The sequence below is a fragment of the Cuculus canorus genome, chromosome 18 (genome assembly GCF_017976375.1).
Source record: "Cuculus canorus isolate bCucCan1 chromosome 18, bCucCan1.pri, whole genome shotgun sequence".
Classification (NCBI taxonomy): Eukaryota; Metazoa; Chordata; class Aves; order Cuculiformes; family Cuculidae; genus Cuculus; species Cuculus canorus.
Genome location: NC_071418.1, coordinates 8742721 through 8760404, shown reverse-complemented (window position 1 = coordinate 8760404; position 17684 = coordinate 8742721). Strand labels below are relative to the sequence as shown.

The 17684-nt window shown below is 50.7% G+C and overlaps 1 protein-coding gene across 1 annotated transcript; it reads right to left on the bottom strand.

Moving 5' to 3' along the window:
- Positions 1-2691: 2691 nt before the first annotated feature.
- Positions 2692-16567, bottom strand: ELAC2 (elaC ribonuclease Z 2). Its single transcript, XM_054083571.1, has 23 exons — positions 16297-16567; positions 16019-16215; positions 15482-15546; positions 14818-14875; positions 14285-14353; positions 13627-13782; positions 13071-13129; positions 12382-12440; positions 12222-12294; positions 11130-11242; positions 10185-10283; positions 9839-9977; positions 9674-9759; positions 8152-8261; positions 7892-7988; positions 7340-7478; positions 6666-6704; positions 6415-6524; positions 5892-5991; positions 5691-5811; positions 5414-5492; positions 4231-4375; positions 2692-3550 (listed from the first exon to the last, which is right to left on the bottom strand). Exons 3-23 carry the CDS (start codon positions 15542-15544, stop codon positions 3308-3310), a joined length of 2157 nt encoding a protein of 718 aa, XP_053939546.1. The 5' UTR covers positions 15545-15546; positions 16019-16215; positions 16297-16567; the 3' UTR covers positions 2692-3307.
- Between the last annotated feature and the right edge of the window lie 1117 nt (positions 16568-17684).

Genomic DNA, 17684 nt, shown 5'->3' with positions numbered 1-17684 from the left:
TCGGCGCCCACGTGCTGATCCCCTTACCTCCTCCACGAGGGCTGCGAAGTGCTGCAGGACATCGGCGGGCAGATCCCCACAGAGAGGCTCGGCGGCTCCGGGCGGGAAGAGGATGAAGATGGCTTTGGGGACGGCGTGCGGCAGGGTTGTCCCCAGCTCCAGCTCCCCGGCCGCCCCCCGCCAGCCCAGCAGCGGTCGCCCCTCCGCCCCCCGCAGCAGCGCCTGCAGCCGCGCAGGAGCCACCGCCGCCCCCCGGCCCAGAGCCCGCAGCGCCCGCAGCGCCGCCGGGGACACAGCGGGGCCCGCGGCCTCGGCCGGAGCCGGCGCCTCCTCCTCCTCCTCCTGCTCCATCCGCCGTGTTTGCGGGAGGAGCCGCCGTCGCCCTGGGGACCAGAGGAGCCGCCCTGGGGACCTGAGGAGCCGCCCCGAAGCGCCCGGGAGACGCCATCGAAACAGCTTCGAATCGTGGAATCATTTGGTTGGAAAAGAGCTTTAAGATCGAGTCCAACCGTTCCTGTCCACTACCAAACCGTGTCCCCGAGCAACTCGTCTACCTGTCTTTTTAATCCAGCGATGGAGGCTCAAACCACCTCCCTGAGCAGCCTCTGCCAGCGCCTGGTGACATTTTTGGTGAAGAAATTTTTCCTAATCGTAGAATAGTTTGGGTTGGAAGGGACCTTAAAGGTCATCCAACTCCAACTCCCATGCCATAAGCAGGAAAATATACGAGGACAGGCTGAGAGAGTTGGGATTGTTCAGCCTGGAGAAGAGAAGGCTCTGAGGAGACCTTATAGTGACCTTCCAGGACCTGAAGGGCCTACAGGAAAGGTGGAGAGGGGCTGTTCATAAAGGCTTGTGGGGACAGAACCAGGGGAACGAGTATAAAGTGGAGAGGGGCAGATTTAGACTGGATAAAAGGAAGAATTTCTTCACCATGAGAGTGGTGATGCACTGGCCCAGGTTGCCCAGGGAAGCTGTGGGTGCCCCATCCCTGGAGGTGTTCAAGGCCAGGTTGGATGGGCCTTGGGCACCTGATCCAGTGGGAGGTGTCCCTGCCCGTGGCAGGGGGGTTGGAACTGGATGATCTTTAAGGTCCCTTCCAACCCAAACTATTCTATGATTCTATAGAAGTTCAGAGTTCGGGGGAAATCTGAACTTCCCCTGGTACAGCGTGAGCCCATTCCCTCTCGTGCTTTTGCCTATCGCTTTGGAGAAGAGACCAGCATTTGCCCAGCTTGCCCAGCAGCTGTTCCCCGCCACCCCCCACCTCCTGCAGCGGGGAAGCTCAGCAGCACAGCCCTGGGTCAGTTTTCCAGCGGGTCCCTTTCACCACCCTGATCGTGTTGCTCATCATCAACCACCTGCAGCACCAGCACGTGTGCTGTACTTGCCTTTCACTGAGACATTTATGAATAAGTGGTTCATTATCTTCTCTCATTACCTTCTCATTACCCCTGTGCCACCCAGGGGCTGCTTCTCACCACAGCTGTAACCATGCCCTCCCCATCACCCTGTTTACATCTGCACCACAAACGCACACTCACTTCATAGAATCAGGGTTGGAAGGGACCATAAAGCTCACCTAGTTCCACCTCCCTGCCATGGGCAGGGACACCTCCTACTGGATCCAGTTGCTCAAAGGGTCTTCAGGCACTGGAAGAGACTGCCTAGGGAGGTGGTCGAATGACTATCCCTGGAGGTATTTAAAAGACAGGCAGAAGAGGTACTCAAGGACATGGTTTAGTGGCTGATAGGAACGGTTGGACTCGATGATCTAAGAGGTCTTTTCCAACCTGGCCTTGAACCCCTCCAGGGATGGGGCAGCCTCCGCTGCTCTGGGCAACCTGGGCCAGGGCCTCCCCACCCTCACAGAAAAACATTTCTTCCCAAGATCTCATCTCAATCTCCCCTTTTTCAGCTGAATACCATTCCCTCATCCTATCCCTGCACTTCCTGTTGAAGAGCCCCTCCCCAGCTTTCCTGGAGCCTCTCTTTCAGTACTGGAAGGTCTAAGGTCTTCCCAGAGCATTCTCTTTTCTCATCTTTCCACAGCCCACTGGTATTCCCAAAAGCCCAGAAGACTGATTTTGTAGGACCCAGCTGTGCCAGTTACCCAGTTTCCTCAACAAAACATGTTTCGCTGCCAGTTCGCATCTTCATTTTCTATCACCTTAAAATGAAGTCTTAAGTCTCTAATGTGTGCTGCCGAGCTCAGGCTCAGTGCCTTTGCATTCCCTCTGAAAATGAACTTCACTGAAACAGGCAAAAGCTCCCCTGCCTCCTTCCATACACAGGCACTTGCTGCTCAGGGGAAGTAGCGAAGCCGACCCACAGAAAGCCTTGAATCTTCCTCTTAACCTTTCTCACATCAGCCTGCTTTGTCAGCTTTCCTGTCCCTGGCATCCAGGACTGGGATCTGCTCAAAGAAACACTCCGCTGTCTGTTCTGGGGCCATTCAAAAGCCCCTACCAGTCGTTACCAGCCTGAACTACCCGAAGCAAAGCTCCAGGCTGCAGGGTAGCAGAGGCAGAGATGATTTTGCTGGCATGAAACACAACCAGAACAGGCCTGAGGCTCCAGCACCAGGGCAAGATCTTGGCTTTATACCGATGCTGTAATGCAGAAACAGCCAACCGAGGTCATTCTCTGGAGCGATTCAGGTACTTGCTTCCCCTCATTAGCAACCTAGACAAAACACAGCCTCCTGTAAGATGCCGAGTGGTTTATTCAGATTCCAAATAAAGGGTTTGGAAAACTGATCTTAAGGAAAAAAAAAATCAGCTGAGAAAACCATAATAAAATGGGAAAACAGCAGCGTTTGCATCCCTAAATTAACCTAAAAATAAATTGGGTCCCATTTTACTGTGGAATTTTCTCCTGGGAGCTGGGTTCTGATACCTTGATACATTCTTCATGACCTGAGACCTGTTCTGGCAAACCCACAGCCTCTCAACAGCTTCTCAAACCTGATATCTTGCAAAGGTCACAGCTGCTGCTGTTAACACTATCAGTAGCTTCTAGGATAAAACCAAGTATTAAAACAGTTCAGAGGGAAGAACTTTTGCCTAAAGGAAAATTGACATGTAGACTGGCAAGACCCAGCAACAGGAACCGCATGGGCAGATACTGTCGGCACAAGGACTCACGCTGCTTCCGCCCATGGAGGTCCACTGATGACCAGCTAACTCAGACGCCGAGGCCAGCCCCCTTCTCCCACGGTGTCCGTGGGCAGCCCTCAGCACCGCACGCTCTCAAGGCCTGTAGAGAGCATGGCATCTCTTGCAGAGCAGAGCAAGCCTTGTTTCTTTCAGTTGACTGTTTTGAGCTTTTTGTTCGATAGTTCCTGTTGGTTCTTGGCTTGTTTCCTTTTGTGGCATGGTGCTTCCTTGTTCTCCCCACCAGTCAGTTTGTCCAAGACTATAGCAGCCTCCTTCAGAAGGCGCATCTCCCGTTTTTCCTTCCGCTCCTCCATTTCTACTATATCATCTGCAAACAAAGCCTTCAGAGGCGGGATCAGCTTTGGGATGGTTGGAAAGTCACCAAAACGTACCTGAAAACACATCAGACACAGGAACACCTTCATGAGAGTTTCTTTTTGTCTTCCTTCCTACCCTGACGTCTTTTGCTTATTCGATGGCAAGGCACTGCCTTGGACTCTGTGCAGCCCCCAGCACAGCAGAGCCCTAACCTTACTGACTATTTTCAGCTGCATTCACACTAGCAGGACTGTCATTATTTTCAACCCTACAGATCCCATATGCCAAACTCTTTACAAATTTTTCACATTTATAGGAAATGATGTGGACATCGCACAAGTTTTGATTGATTTGTGAGCTATTCTCAATGCTACCACTGTGCTCAATCCAATGGCAGCATCATTTGGATCCTGGATGTCTTTTGCAGCACAACAATTAAAAAAAGGAGGAGGAATGGAAGCAAACTTTGGGTTTCAGCTGGGAGGAGGCTGCACGGAACAGAGATGACACGAGGCAAGTATCTACTCTGTTAAGAGTGGACTTCTATTCTCAAAAGACACCAGCACCCATCTCCCCCTCTGCCACTCCCCTGTTAGTGATGTCCGCTGCCAGCAGGAAAAGGAGATGCTTCAGAGATTACCCCTCAGGAGATGCCGTATTGATATATTACAAGTGGATAATTTTATTCATAGGCAGCTATCCCAAAATAACACTGAAACCTTTCCTACAGTCTGGATCAAAGCTCTCAACTCACCCTCATATGATCGAATGCAATTCCAACCTTCCCGCTGAAGTCTTCACTGAACAGTGGGATCTTGGCGTATCTCTGACTGAAATGATTGAGCATGATGAACTCTGCATTCATTTGCATTCCAGTCCGAATTGCCTGGGATGTTGTGCTGCAAAGGGAAGAGGAACATGGCCCCATGTACCCTGGTCACATACAAGCTGGCTAGCGCTGCCGCACCATCAGGGCAGGGCAGGCTGCTTTGCATCCACAGCCACATCACCCCAACAACCGACACTAGATACCATCTACCGCTGGACACAAGATGCACCAGCTCTTTGCCAGCACACTCAGGCACCTCTCCCTCTGCTAATACCTGCACCGGTGGCACATCTCTCAACTTGCAAATGTGCAGGAAATGAGCTGTAATTAAATGGAGTTCACCAGTTAAAGAGCTCCACGCACTGGGGACAGGGGCTTATTCGATCACTTGTCCTCAGGGTGCTAGCAAACCCAGCTCACTTGGACTGTAGCTCATGTGTAATTACAGAATCATGGAATCATAGAATAGTTAGGATCGGAAGGGATCTTAAAGCTCATCTAGTTCCAACCCCTCTGCCATGGGCAGGGACATGCCACTAAATCAGGCTGCTCAAGGCCCATCCAACCTGGCCTTGAACACCTCCAGGCATGGGGCAGCCACAACTAACCTTGGCAACCTGTTCCAGTGTCTCGCCACTCTCATGGTGAAGAAATTCTTCCTAATGTCCAGTCTAAATCCGTCCCTGTCCAGTTCTGAGATGCCACTCTCGGGTCTCCCCACTTCTGCTGGGGGCAGCACTCAGTATCACTGGCTGCAGTGCTCAGTTTGAATCATGCGGTTGGCTGGGGATACAACGACTCTTCTACCTCCTGAACTTAGCCCTGAAGTGTAATCAAGCAGGCAACCTTTCCTTTGAGCTAGTCTACTTGTAGAGTTACTATTGTCCACTTAAAAAGCTTTCCCTGTCTTCTTTTGGGGGACATTCAGAGGAGGTGAGAGACTTAGAGAGCTGGTGCAACACACAACACACCATTTTGAATGCTGAAGAGCTCTACGCATACCAGAACCATCTACATGACTCGGGTCCTTCATCACCAGTTCCAAGGACAAAGCCCAGCTCTGCATTTTCACCTTCCCAATAGTGACAGACAGCAGAACACATCCCACCTGTGCGTCTTCTCTATTGCTTCTTTTTCCATGCCATCTTCCAGCGTTGCTTCATGGATCAGCAGGGTAGCATTCTTTCCTGTGTAGATAATCACACAGTCAACCTTCAGCTGAATACAGACCAGACCAACTGCCTACAGGAATGCTTATTTCCTCACGTTAGCCCCTCACCATGTTTGCAGGTAAAACATCACAGGTTGGGGCTGCCCACTTTGGATACTAGCTGTTCAGGACTTGGCTCCAAGAGATTCCTCAAGCAGAGGGTTTTGTCACCTACCCATTTGTACTAAAGCCGTGCAGGGCATTGTGTCACCAGAATAGACTATCTTCCAGCCAGATTTGTGGACCACTGAACATGCAAAAGCGTTTCTACAGTGCAGGACTTCACAAGTCTGAAACTGAACAAGGATATAAGCGTTAGACCTCAGGTCCCCTCCTGCCCCTCACAGCACCTGACCCTACCAGTTCGCGAGCTTACCTCAGCCAAGTCATAGCTCTCCAACAGAGAGCTGACAAACCATTTGGCTTTCAGTTTGGTGTTCTCCCAGCCTTTCACAAGAGACTGGGAAGAAATCATTCTGTGAGGGAGGAGAAAAGAGACAACTGAGGACAGGTATGAAGCGAAACCCCATCTTACTGTTAAGCAGCCTAATTTCTCTTATCTTTCCTCAGTCCAGCATCTTCCAGACAAGACATTTCTGTACCCCTGTCCGTTTTGCCCCTTGCTTTCACTGTCCAGTGCCCCAGTAACTCATCCAACCATGTTTTTTTCACTTGCCTAACTCCCCTTTCCTAAGAAAAAGGAAAGCCTGCAGATAAGTCTCTTAAACAGCACAATTGAGTAACAAACCCTCCCCTCCCCTTTGCAAACTGCACATTCTAATCCTGCACACAGTGGAAGGAGTCAGAGGAGCCTTCAGCGAAGGGCTGTGGGAACGGATGACAGTAGTTTGCCTCGAATAAGGACCCAGCAAGGACATTTCTCCACATATCACACTCACTTGATGTCTCCAAGAATCTCTTCACAGTGGTTGTGGTACTCGTGTAGCCAAGGCATGATTTGTTCAGGTGCTACCAGAAACAGAGGGCTGAAAGCCTGACCAAGGGCTGCCTGGAAAAACAAAGACAGAGGGGATAAAAATCAGCACTAGGTATAAACCAAAATGGAGAGAAGAAATACCTAGGGAAATAATAGTGCTTCTGCATTACTCCAAGGCAAGTTCAGGAGCAGTTAAACACCACCACTACTTACAAAAGCTCTCCGTCTCTCCATCAGGATGTTCAACAACCCCTGTAAAGGGAATAAAAGAGACAACAAGCTGTAGCCAGAAATACCTGGGGCATAAATGGCAACTGTGCTACCGCAGCTGAGCAAGCTACATGTTTTGGAAAACCTCGTCAGAAACATAGGATTACTGCTTGTCCAATAACTGCAGCCAGCTGAGCTGCTCTAATGCTTATGCCCCCAAACTGGTGGCCAGCAGCCACAGCACAAGCCCCTCAGCCCTGCCCAGTGCTGCTATGTCTGCTTGCAAAAGGAGAGCAGAAAGTCTCTACACAGCATCTCAGACCCAGTGTGGTTTCCAGACACAGGAAAGCAGACCAGCAAACAGCCTGCCCTGATAAGGCCCCATCCAGTACAGCCCGACTGGTCCTTCTGTGACTGCTTATTGCAAAGCACTGAAGAAAGCTGGGTTGGACACTGCTAAAAAATTTTCAGTTTTGCATGATCCCAGCAAGTTCACAGGGACCCCTAACAAGAAGGGAGGGGCGATTAGAAACAGTTTCAGTAGCGTCTGTGGAATGCAGAGGGGAAGTGCAGCCCTAACATCTGGGCAGCCTACATTCATCAGCTGCAGCTACCTCTGAACCCAAAAAGCAGAGCATGCCTGCACAGAACTCCTTCTTCCGACATACTCAACCTACCGAATGATGATCGGTATGCATGTGAGACACAAACACAGCTGCTATGTTACACAGCACTTGGTCAACTTGCTCTCCATAGTGGCGACAGAGCTGTCCAAACGTTCCTTCCCCACAATCCAAGAGCAGGGAGCGGGTAGAGCTGGCAAGACAAGTAGCAAAGACACTTAGCAGCCACTGTATTAGCTCTGACCGGGGCCTGTTCAGGGAGGGCGATCTTTTCGGTTGGAAGGCAAAGAGCTCTCTGCGCTCTCTACCTCTCAATGCTACTCCAGACCTACTACCAAGGCTTCAGAATGGCTGTTCTGCCCACATAGCTCATTCTGGTCTCACGCCCAGACAATAAATGAATGAAGACAATAAATGTTTGGCTTTATAGGTGGCTTTCCAGTCTTCCCCACCTACAGAGACACAGATATCTGAAACCAAGGTCCTACAGACTCCACAATAAGGGCGCTCCCTGTGTGATCCACACACTAGGCAGAACAGCCCTTAGGCAACACCCTCCCAGAACACTGAGTTTCTCCAAGCAGAACACATGACATTGGGATTTACCTGGTATTTACCAGCGTGGAACTGACATTTCGGATTTTCATTGGAATTGCAGATCCTGTTCCCAAGAATACAATTTCAGGATAAGCACCCACATTTCCTGGGGAAAACAGAGAAGAAAGATTTGTAAGTAAGACAGTAAAGCTTAAGAGCACCTCTCAGGCAGCAGGAAAACTGCATGTTCACAGCTGGTCTCCAAAGCAGTGGGTCACTAAGATCTATTTCCCATGACACTGATCCAAGACAAAGCTGCTGATCCTTACCTGGTACCGCAGGCATGTTCTCTTTGCACTCTTTCACACGAGTTTGGAAGTCAGGGAGATCCAAGGCTTCACTTACAAATGCATTGTGATCACAGACAGTCACAGCATCTCTGTAACAACAGGATAGGGCAGAGTAGGAACTTAAAAGACAGCACTTTTCAGAGCTAAGCGCCCAATTACTGTGCCAAAACAGCCTTACAACAACGGGTCAAATGCTCCTTCCAAGTTCCATTTTGAGATGGTGGAGAAGATACATCCATCAGTGTGGTGTGTGCCAAAAAGGTCTGGTTGGTCTGAGTCACACCACAGAAATAATCATTGCATCAGATTGGAGAAGCACCTGGAAAAGCACTATGCTCTCCTGCGCCGCCCAGATCCAGAGCTGCCAGACACTAGAGGGCACTGCAAGGCAGCACAGAGACTCCTGGAAGAGGAATAACCACTCCAAAAGTCTCCAGGAACTGCCCAGAAGCATAAAGGACCTGTGTCCTGGTCCTGCATCAAAGTACGTGCAGTACAACAGGCCTTCAGACATCTTAAGCAGATAAAATGAAACTCTTCCTGGCATCTAGGTCCTCCTATTCTGCCCAAGAGAGACAGAAATTTGAGCCACGACAGCTGGTATCCCCTTGCACTATGTGGTCCCCTGCCCCCAAGGTCTTCATTGAGAAGCTTCACCTATGTGCCCACAAAGCAAGCACCAGTGGAGAGGTCTGCAACTGTTTAACCATCCGCAGCTTTTCACTCTAAGACCATCTGAAGACCTAGAGAGCCTGAGAAGACTTTCACCAGGCTCCCCAAAAAGTCTCTCCCCGCCATGGCCACGGCCGGGCACACAGCAAACCAGGTCAAAGCAAAGGACAGAGGAACACATGAGGCTACAAGAGCAAGGGACAGAAACTTCCCATTTGAAGACAGGCTGAGAGAGTTGGGCCTGTTCAGCCTGGAGAAGGCTCCAGGGAGACCTTAGAGCAGCTTCCAGTACTAAAAAGGGCTCCAGGAAAGCTGGGGAGAGGCTCTTGATCACGAAGTGCAGGGACAGGACAAGAGGGAATGGTTTAACACTAAATGAGGGGAGATTGAGGTTAGACATCAGGAAGAAATGTTTTCCTGTGAGGGTGGTGAGGCAGTGGCACAGTTGCCCAGAGCAGGGGTGGCTGCCCCACCCCTGGAGGTGTTCGAGGCCAGCTTGGATGGGGCTTTGAATGACTTGATCCAGTGGGAGCTGTCCCTGCCCACGACAGGAGGTTGGAACTGGATGGTCCCTTTGAACCAAACCATTCCATGATTCTATGAAACAACATTCTGAACCACTGGCCAGGTGGCGTTTTCAGCGGTTGCTCATCTGTGTCCTGCACCTTGTTCAATGCCAACAGGGACACACCCTTTGGCAGCTGCCACAACACAGCTACCAGTAAGAATCTGCAAAAGATGCCTCACACTGTCCTTCCTCAGCACACTAACACTGAAAAAAGTGCTTTAAGTCAACACCTAAACCCTGTAAGCAAAGATTCCCACTGACCTCTGCCACTCCTGTTGGGGTCTAAAGTGGTACTTCAAGAGGCACTCTCCACGCACAATGGGCACGCTACACACGGCCTCTTCTTCCTAAAGGGAGAGCAGAGACATTAAACACAGTCTTTGCTCAGAGGCATGAGGTATGCAAGCAAAGAAGGGCACGGCCTACCTTGCTCTGGTAGGTGGTGAGCAGAGGGAAGATCTCAGGGTGGATAAGGTTCAGCTGAGTTTGGATCTTGTAGCTGCGTGGGTTGTGTACTGCAGAGGAGCTCTCATTGAGCACCAAGTGCTGAGTTCCAGGTCCAAATCTGTAAGAGGACAATAAAATGCCCAACAGCTTCAGCCCCATGTTAGAGCTGGGCATACATACACGTGTGAGCCATTAGCTAACACCCCATCTGAGCCAGCCCCTGCTGCCAGCCGACAGCTATTTCTACTCTGGGAAAACCACTTGCACCCCAAGAACATGCTGCTCCAAGAGTGACACAAAACTAAGTAATCAGAAGACCACATACCTTTCGAGCCACTGCTGGTATCGGCAGTCTCGAAGCACCGACTCTGGAGTCATGTGAATAACCAAGGCCACCTTGCTTTCAGGAATCCCTTCCTGGTACCTAGGACACACCCAAATACAGTAAGAATACCTGCTCACCTTGGCATCCCTTCCATTCTCCCTCTCGGTGCCACCAGAGATGCCCCCAATGAAGCAGGCAGAGCACAGGTCTTGATAGCACGGCCCAGAAGCTCAAGGCAGGGGTAGGGGGGGCAAAAGCTCTGCACCGAGGGCACTTCCACCCTGCCCGCAGGGCAGTTGCTCTCCTCAAAGAGCAACATCACCTGCAGAGCCTTTCAGAATCCCAAAATGCTTCTGCACAAGCCGTACACTACCCTCTGCAGTCCAGGCTTCCACTCCACAGGCAAGCGCAGTCTCTATATTGCTCCCCAGCAAGACACCAGTGCACATTTCCTTGTCTGAAGGCCCCAAGGGAAGACAGGCCCTGTCACTGTCACAGAACGCCAGGGGTCCTGCACAGACCTGCCTTTCCCAAAAGGCTCAGGATCCACCAACAGCCCTCTCTCGCATCTCTAGCTCCAAATAGCTCACAGAATCGTAAAACAGTTTGGGCTGGAAAGGACCACAAAGCCCATCCATTTCCAACCCCCTGCCATGGGCAGGGACATCTCCCAATGGAACAGGTTGCTCCAAGGCCCCATCCAGCTTGGCCTTGAACACCTCCAGGGATGGGGCAGCCATGAATTCTCTGGGCAACCTGGGCCAGTGTCTCACCACTCTCACAGGAAAACATTTCTTCCTAGGATCTCATCTCAATCTCCCCTCTTTCAGCTTAAAGCACCAACCACAAGAACCAACATGTTTAGAATAGAACAAGAACTTCTGTTTGGTGAAGTTCAGCACAAATGTTTTTCCCCAAAGACTCCAGGTCACCCAGCTCCACTACCTTCGGAAGGTCTCATTTTCACAGACAGCATCCACAAAGCCCTCGTGAGGACACTCCAGCACAATGAACACTGGGCCAGGATCAGTCGGGGTGCAGAGTTCTTCGGGGAAGAGCTGCAGGCAGATACACAAAGGTCCACAATCAATATACACAGCCCTCTTGCAGCATTAAGTCCCACTCTTTCAGCAGCTGTTCTCTCACCAGACACCAGCAGGCAGCTCCATGCAAGTGCTCTTAACACCCAGCAGACTCAGCCATGACAGTTCTTGTTCCCTTTCTGTTCTCATTACATAGGTCTGCATTTTGCTGTGCAACAACAAATCCCAAACCTGGTCTAAGAGCAAAGCACAAACTAACAGAAGGAAGGGAATTCTAGCAACTTCTAGGTTCCCACAGCAGATTCAGATGGTAGCAAAAGTATACCTAAGGAAAAAAAGCTTTGTGAAACTCTTATGGACACAAAGATACATCAATCTTATCTTCCAGGTTAGAATCTTCACTTCCAGATCACTTGGGACACAGCCAGAGCTGGCTCTGCCCCTTACTTCAAAGCAGCATTTAGGAGATTAAGATCCTGCACACAAGAACCACTAAACTTCTTTTCGTCTTAAAAGTGCAAATAGAGTAGGGAGGGAGCGATAGCTACACAGGCATACAAACCCCGGGTTTAAAATAACTCCACTAGTTCACTCCTAGACCTGTATCAGCTTTGGGAAGGGGAGATGAAGCAGCTCTGACAAACAGCAGACAACCACACTCACAAATTAATTCATTTCACAGCATACTACTCCCCTAATCACCCCCGCAACAGCTCCAGGCTGGAACAGGGACTAGTCACCAAGTAAAAGCAGCCACTCAAAGCTCAAAACCAGCAAAATTGATGCCAGCTTCTTAACACAGGAAACAGGGAGACAGTCATCACCTACCCTTGACTCACAAACGGGTGTAAAATAACCAACCAAAACCCAACCAATCTCTTGTCCCAGTACCTACTGACAAGTAAAGCATTCTGCATAAAAAGACTGTCATGCCAAGAGCCCCGTAAAGGGGGGAGGTAGGAAAGCCACAGCAGAAAACACAGGTACATCTTACCTCTCTGCCTTCAAAAGTGATGCTCTCCCCATTTTTGAGAGCTGTAATGATGGGAAGAATGGCAGGAGTTCCCCTGAAAACAGGCCACAGAAATATTTAGCTTGCCAACATCAGCATTCCTGGTGTTGCCCCATCCCCAGGGCTCAGGTCCTGTACTCACACTGGCAGGCCCATCTCCTGTGCTTTAGCTGCCAGGAATTTCCCCTTCTTTGGGTGAATCTGAAGAGTTAAATAAAACACAATTATCAGTCAGATAAAGAGGGCCAGGAAACAAGATACAAATGCATCCAATTTTGAGTGTTTGCCCAGAAGTCAAGGGAATTTTTTTCTTTTCAGTTCAAGATCATGTTCCTGCTTCTTGCTCTGTTCTTTAGAGAGGTGAGCAGGGCATACTTCCCTCCTGTAAGTATTAAGCAAATGGAATCTGCGCACTCCTAACTGGCTGCTCTATAAAGAGCCCATCTGAAAAAATGGCTCTAGTTTTTACACATTCTTACTCACACTACAGTTACTCTGAAAAGTAGAATCACAAAACAGCTTCACAGTCCTGCTTGAAAACGCCACAGCCAAATAAACATATTTAGCAAGACTAAGTGTCCTAATGACAATAGGAGGCATTTCTTTACCAAGGAGGTGGTCAAGCCCTGGAACAGGCTTCCTAGAGAGGTGGGCGATGCCCCACGCCTGTCAGTATTTGAGATGCGTTTTGACAATGCCCTTAATAACCCGCTTTGACTTTTGGTCAGCCCTGAAGCGGTCAGGCAGTTGGTCCAGATGATTGGTGCAAGTCTCTTCCAAGCAAAATAATCTATTCTACACTGATTTAGAGATCCTTGTGTTCAAGCTTACTTTACAAAGGAAAGCCATCACCACCTCGGGCTGCCTGTTTGCACTCTTCTGTTTGTCACCTGTAAAAAAGAAATAAAAATCAAGACCACTGAGAATCATCACTGATGATCATTTTCCTTAAGACGTATCAGTGTTTGCTTAAGTATTAACAGGAACATCATTCAGCCAACTTGGAGCCCAGCAGCAGAATGTTATAAGCACCTGTGGGCAGAGCCCACCGTTTCAGTCACCAGAATGCAAAGCAAAGTCCAGGAGTGAAAAATAATCAACTCCAATACCCATTCACAATTAAATTACAAAGGCTGGAGCACACACTCCAGACAGGGGCAACTACTACAGGGACTAATCTTATCCCAAAGGAGGAACCACATCAAATTTCTAGGCCTTAATACTTCTGTGTCAGCCTCCAAAGTACCAGAACTCATTCTGCTCCACACAATCCTTCAGCTGAGCTTCTCTACAGACCTCACTTCCAGAGAGCTTGGAGGACAAATATATATCCTTAATTAGGTGTTACTTCACTGGAGTTCATTAAAGGTCATTCCACTTTTTTCACCTGTTTTCTTGAGATTTTCTTTTTCCTTGCTCTCCTCCAAGTTTCGCTGTGCAGCTCTTGGGGATCCAGGCCCTGTGTCACCTTTAGGGCTATTTCCATCTTGGGTTGATGCTCCAGGACTCTGAGGTGGTGTACTTTCAGCAGTTAGAGGTTTTCCTGTCCCAAATCCAATGAAATCAGACAAAAATCGCTTAGTCAAAAGAGACGAGAAAAACACAAGCAGCATTCCCTCTTCCACGACAGTCATGTTTAAACTCTGCCAGAATAGAGCTCCTTCCCCTGTCTGACTTGTGTTTGCACACTCCAGTCCAAAATTTCAGCATCCAAGTCCTTCAGTTTCTCTCAAAACTGCTAAACTCTATCAAGTCTGAGCCTGTACGTTATCAGTTTCCATGAGTAAGAAAACTCCATTGGCTAAGAAAGCCAAATCCATCGACGTTTCACATGTTATTCCAAACACCCACACCTAAAGGAACAAACCAATGCTCTGATTCAGCAAGTCTTGTTTCTTTGAACAAGATTCTTCTCCCAAGAAAAACATGCAAACTAATTCAACTCTCCTTGCTCAGGCTTGCAAACAGAAGCCAGTCCTTTAACCATGGTAAGTGTGGTTACTGAACAGGTGCTTCTCTGTCTGATGATGACATCACATGCTCACCTAAAAGAGGTATTTGGTGGACTGTCATTGTCTCATCCTTATACTCAGGCTCCGTGTGCAATTGCACAGCTGAAAAAGAGATCAGAAACAGGCGTCAACAATTTCAGAAGAAAAGATTCACACTCTACAAGAATTTAAATCAGAAAAATATTGGCTTTCTTTCTTAAGCAAATCCTGCAGAATGTCCCCCTTTCCTTCCTCTGCCCGGCTGCAAAGATCAATGAATAATTAAAGTTCTCAAAAGCCCATCATCCACAACAGTAGCCCATGATGCCACAATAAGCAAGTTGTCTTCACCATGCTTTAAAGCCAAATCCTCACTAGGTCAGACAGCCTGGCAGTTGCCTATTGGAAACAGAGCTGGAAACAGTTTTTCTTCCTTGCGATAAGAGTTGAACAGCGTATCAGATCAAAACAAATGTTTAAACCTTTCTTTGAGTGGATCTAAACCAGAGGAGTTTATTCTGCAGTTGTCACTGTTCAATGCAACCTCGCCTGCAGCTGAAACAAAACTACATCATTGACCCACATACCTAAATCCATCCTTTTCAGGGGCCCGGGAAAGAGTCGGATGGCTTTCAAGTAGTTTTGCTGGAAAAGAGACAGCATATCAGGGGGCCACGCCCAGGCAGTGCAATTCCAAGCACCCCTTTCAGGAGCTGCAGTGACTTCCAGTGGCCAGAAAGCACAGGACAGGTGTCCTGGCTCCGGTGGGCATTACTCATCCAGAGAGCGAAAGGAAAATAAAGAACCATTCTCCCCATCCCTTCCATCAGTATGCAGATATTGCAAGGAAATAAAACAATGCTGAGGATTGGAGCTTTTCAGCCCAGGAATGGCATTAGGCTGGCAAAGATTGCACTATGTGCAAAATCAGAGACCAAGTTTCTATTTAAGGAAAATGGGGAGGGAACAGACAGAAAAAAAAAAGGACACCCTTTTCCAAAACAGGATTTACCAGAACACTAATTGACAAGACAGTTTTAAGGAGCAGAAGCCTGATGGAATCCTGTGCATAACTGATGAGATTCGCTTTTTAATAGCAGCCCTACTGGCAGAACCTTTAGAGTGGCCTCAACTCAAACCAGCATTTAACACCCGCACAGTTCACTCCTTTGATACCAGCTCTCTCAGTTCCAAAGTAAGATTTAACGCAGGGAGGGCTCGCTCTCCCTTCTGCAAGCACCCCACGCTTACCAGCTTCGGTGGCCCCAGGAAAACACATCTCTGAAGCCCTATAGCCTTTAACGTGAGAATCATACCTAAAAGAAAGCAGAGAAATAGCTTTATCACAACCCCACTAACACTTGGGAGGTGACACAGGGACAATCCCTCTCAGTGCCCACCGGTGCTGGAGCTCTCTATGAAGGCCAGAACTGAACTCTAATCCAAATTCTATTTTGCCTTGACTTTGGGGCAGTTTCAACAAACCACTTGCCTCTGCAGATAAATAAATATCTACATATTTTGATAGTCAAGGTCAACCTCAATAGTTACCTGAAAAGATTGTTAATCCTCTCCTTTCTTGGGGCTTTTACTCACGCGCCAGCCCCACACATGCACCCTCGCCCGCCAGCCCCACATATGCACACACACTCACCCGCCAGCAACCCCCCCTACTCCTGTGGCAGCTCTCCCCATCCACCCACTCACCCAGAAGCCCTTCCATCCACCCACCCACTCACCTGGCAGCCCCCATACCCCACACATTCACCTGGCAGCCCCTCCCCTCACCTGGCAGCCCCCCGACGTTAGCCCAGGCCACCCGGCTGAGAAAAATGCTGTCCAGGTGGGAGATCTTCAGCCTGCGGGGCGAGACGCGGGTGAGCGGGGCCGAGGCCGCCCCGGGGCCGCTCCCTCCCCCGGCTGTCCCCACTCACTTGTGCTCCTGCATGGCGCGCTGCGTGCCCTCGCCGCAGTTGAAGAGATACCTGAGGGGAAAGGAGTGGGGGAAGGGTGTCACGGCGGGCCCGGACGAGGCGCCCCGGCCCCAGCGCCGGCCCCGCACTCACCGGTTGAACTCGGAGAAGACGTAAACGGCGGCGCCCGCGTCGCGGCTCCCGGCCGCCACCACCTGCACGTAGACGGTGTTGGGCCCCACCAGGCCCGTGCCCGCGCTGCGCCGCCGCTCGCGGGCCCACAGGTGTCTCGGCACGTCCTTAGGCCTCCGATGCGCCGCGGAGGAGGCTGAGGAGGCCGCGGGCTCCGCCATAGCCCTCCCTGCCGCCCGCCGCCGCGCCGGGCCAAGCAGCGCCCGCGCCACCGCCCACATCCGCGCGCCTCCCCGACGGCCTGTCACGTGACGCAGGACAGCCAGTCAGCGAGCAAGGTCCGCCCCCGCACACAACGCACACCAATCGGCGCGCCGGAGCCTCGCCGGCCTCCTCGTCACGTGACAGAGGACAACCAATCAGAACGTAGAATCCGCCCACTCCATGTCGTCACTCCCGCCAATCGGCGCCTCCAGGCAGTCTCGCCACGTGACGCCAGACAGCCAATCAGAAGGGAGAACCCTCCCCAGGAGGTCCGCCCATAAAGCGCCGTCTCGGCCAATCGGCCGCTCTCAAGTGACTGCATTGAGCCAATTGGAAAGCGCTCCATGCAGCTCTTCCTCCGAGGGGCGGGGCCTGGAGGGGCCCGGAAGCACGTGGGGGGGCTGCGACCTGCGGGGTTGGACAGGGACAGGGATGGGGACGGGGATGGGGCGAGATGGGGCAGAACAGGAGAAGATGGGACAGGACCCAGTGGGGCAGAAGAGGGCAAGGCAGGACGGGAGAGGAGAGGACAGGACAAGATGGGCTGGAACAGGACAAGATGGGACCGGACAAGGTGGGACAGGAGAGGACAGAACAGGACAGGATGCAGTGGGACAGGAGAGGGCAGGGCAGGACAAGATGGGACAGGAGAGAACAAGACAGGAGAGGACAGGACAGGGTGGGACGCAATGGGACAGGAGAGGGTGGGACAGGACAAAGTGAGACAGGACAGAACGGGAGAAGACAGGACAATATGGGAGAGGACAGGACAGGACAGGACAGGACAGGACAGGACGAGCCATGGTTGAGGGGGTCTGTTGGGGCCTGGTGGCTCTGCAGAACGTGAAAGGAGGCGGTGGTGGAGCAGGAGGTGGCTCAGTGGGAAGTGGCAGCCAGCGGAATCATAGAATCATGGAGTGGTTTGGGTTGGAAAACACCTTAAAGCCCATCCAGTCCCAGCACCCCTTCCATGGGCTGGGACACCTCCCACTGGACCAGGAAGGAAAGCCTACTAGGAGGATAATGAAGCGCTGGGTCAGTACCCAGCAGGGCTATATGGTCCGTGTCCTCGGCAGCAGCCAGGGCCGAGCTGGATAAAGCTCTGAGTGCCAGGGAGCTGAGCCAGCTGTGAGCAGTGATAGCTT

Bases quoted from the DNA above. Each gene is read 5' to 3' on its own strand.
- ELAC2 (XM_054083571.1), bottom strand. From the start codon at position 15,544: ATGATTCTCACGTTAAAGGCTATAGGGCTTCAGAGATGTGTTTTCCTG. The intron at 7,989-8,151 runs GTAAGGATCAGC...TGTTTTCCCCAG, and splicing joins GAACATGCCTGCGGTACCAG to GAAATGTGGGTGCTTATCCT. The intron at 7,479-7,891 runs GTAAATCCCAAT...TTGTCTTGCCAG, and splicing joins TCCACGCTGGTAAATACCAG to CTCTACCCGCTCCCTGCTCT.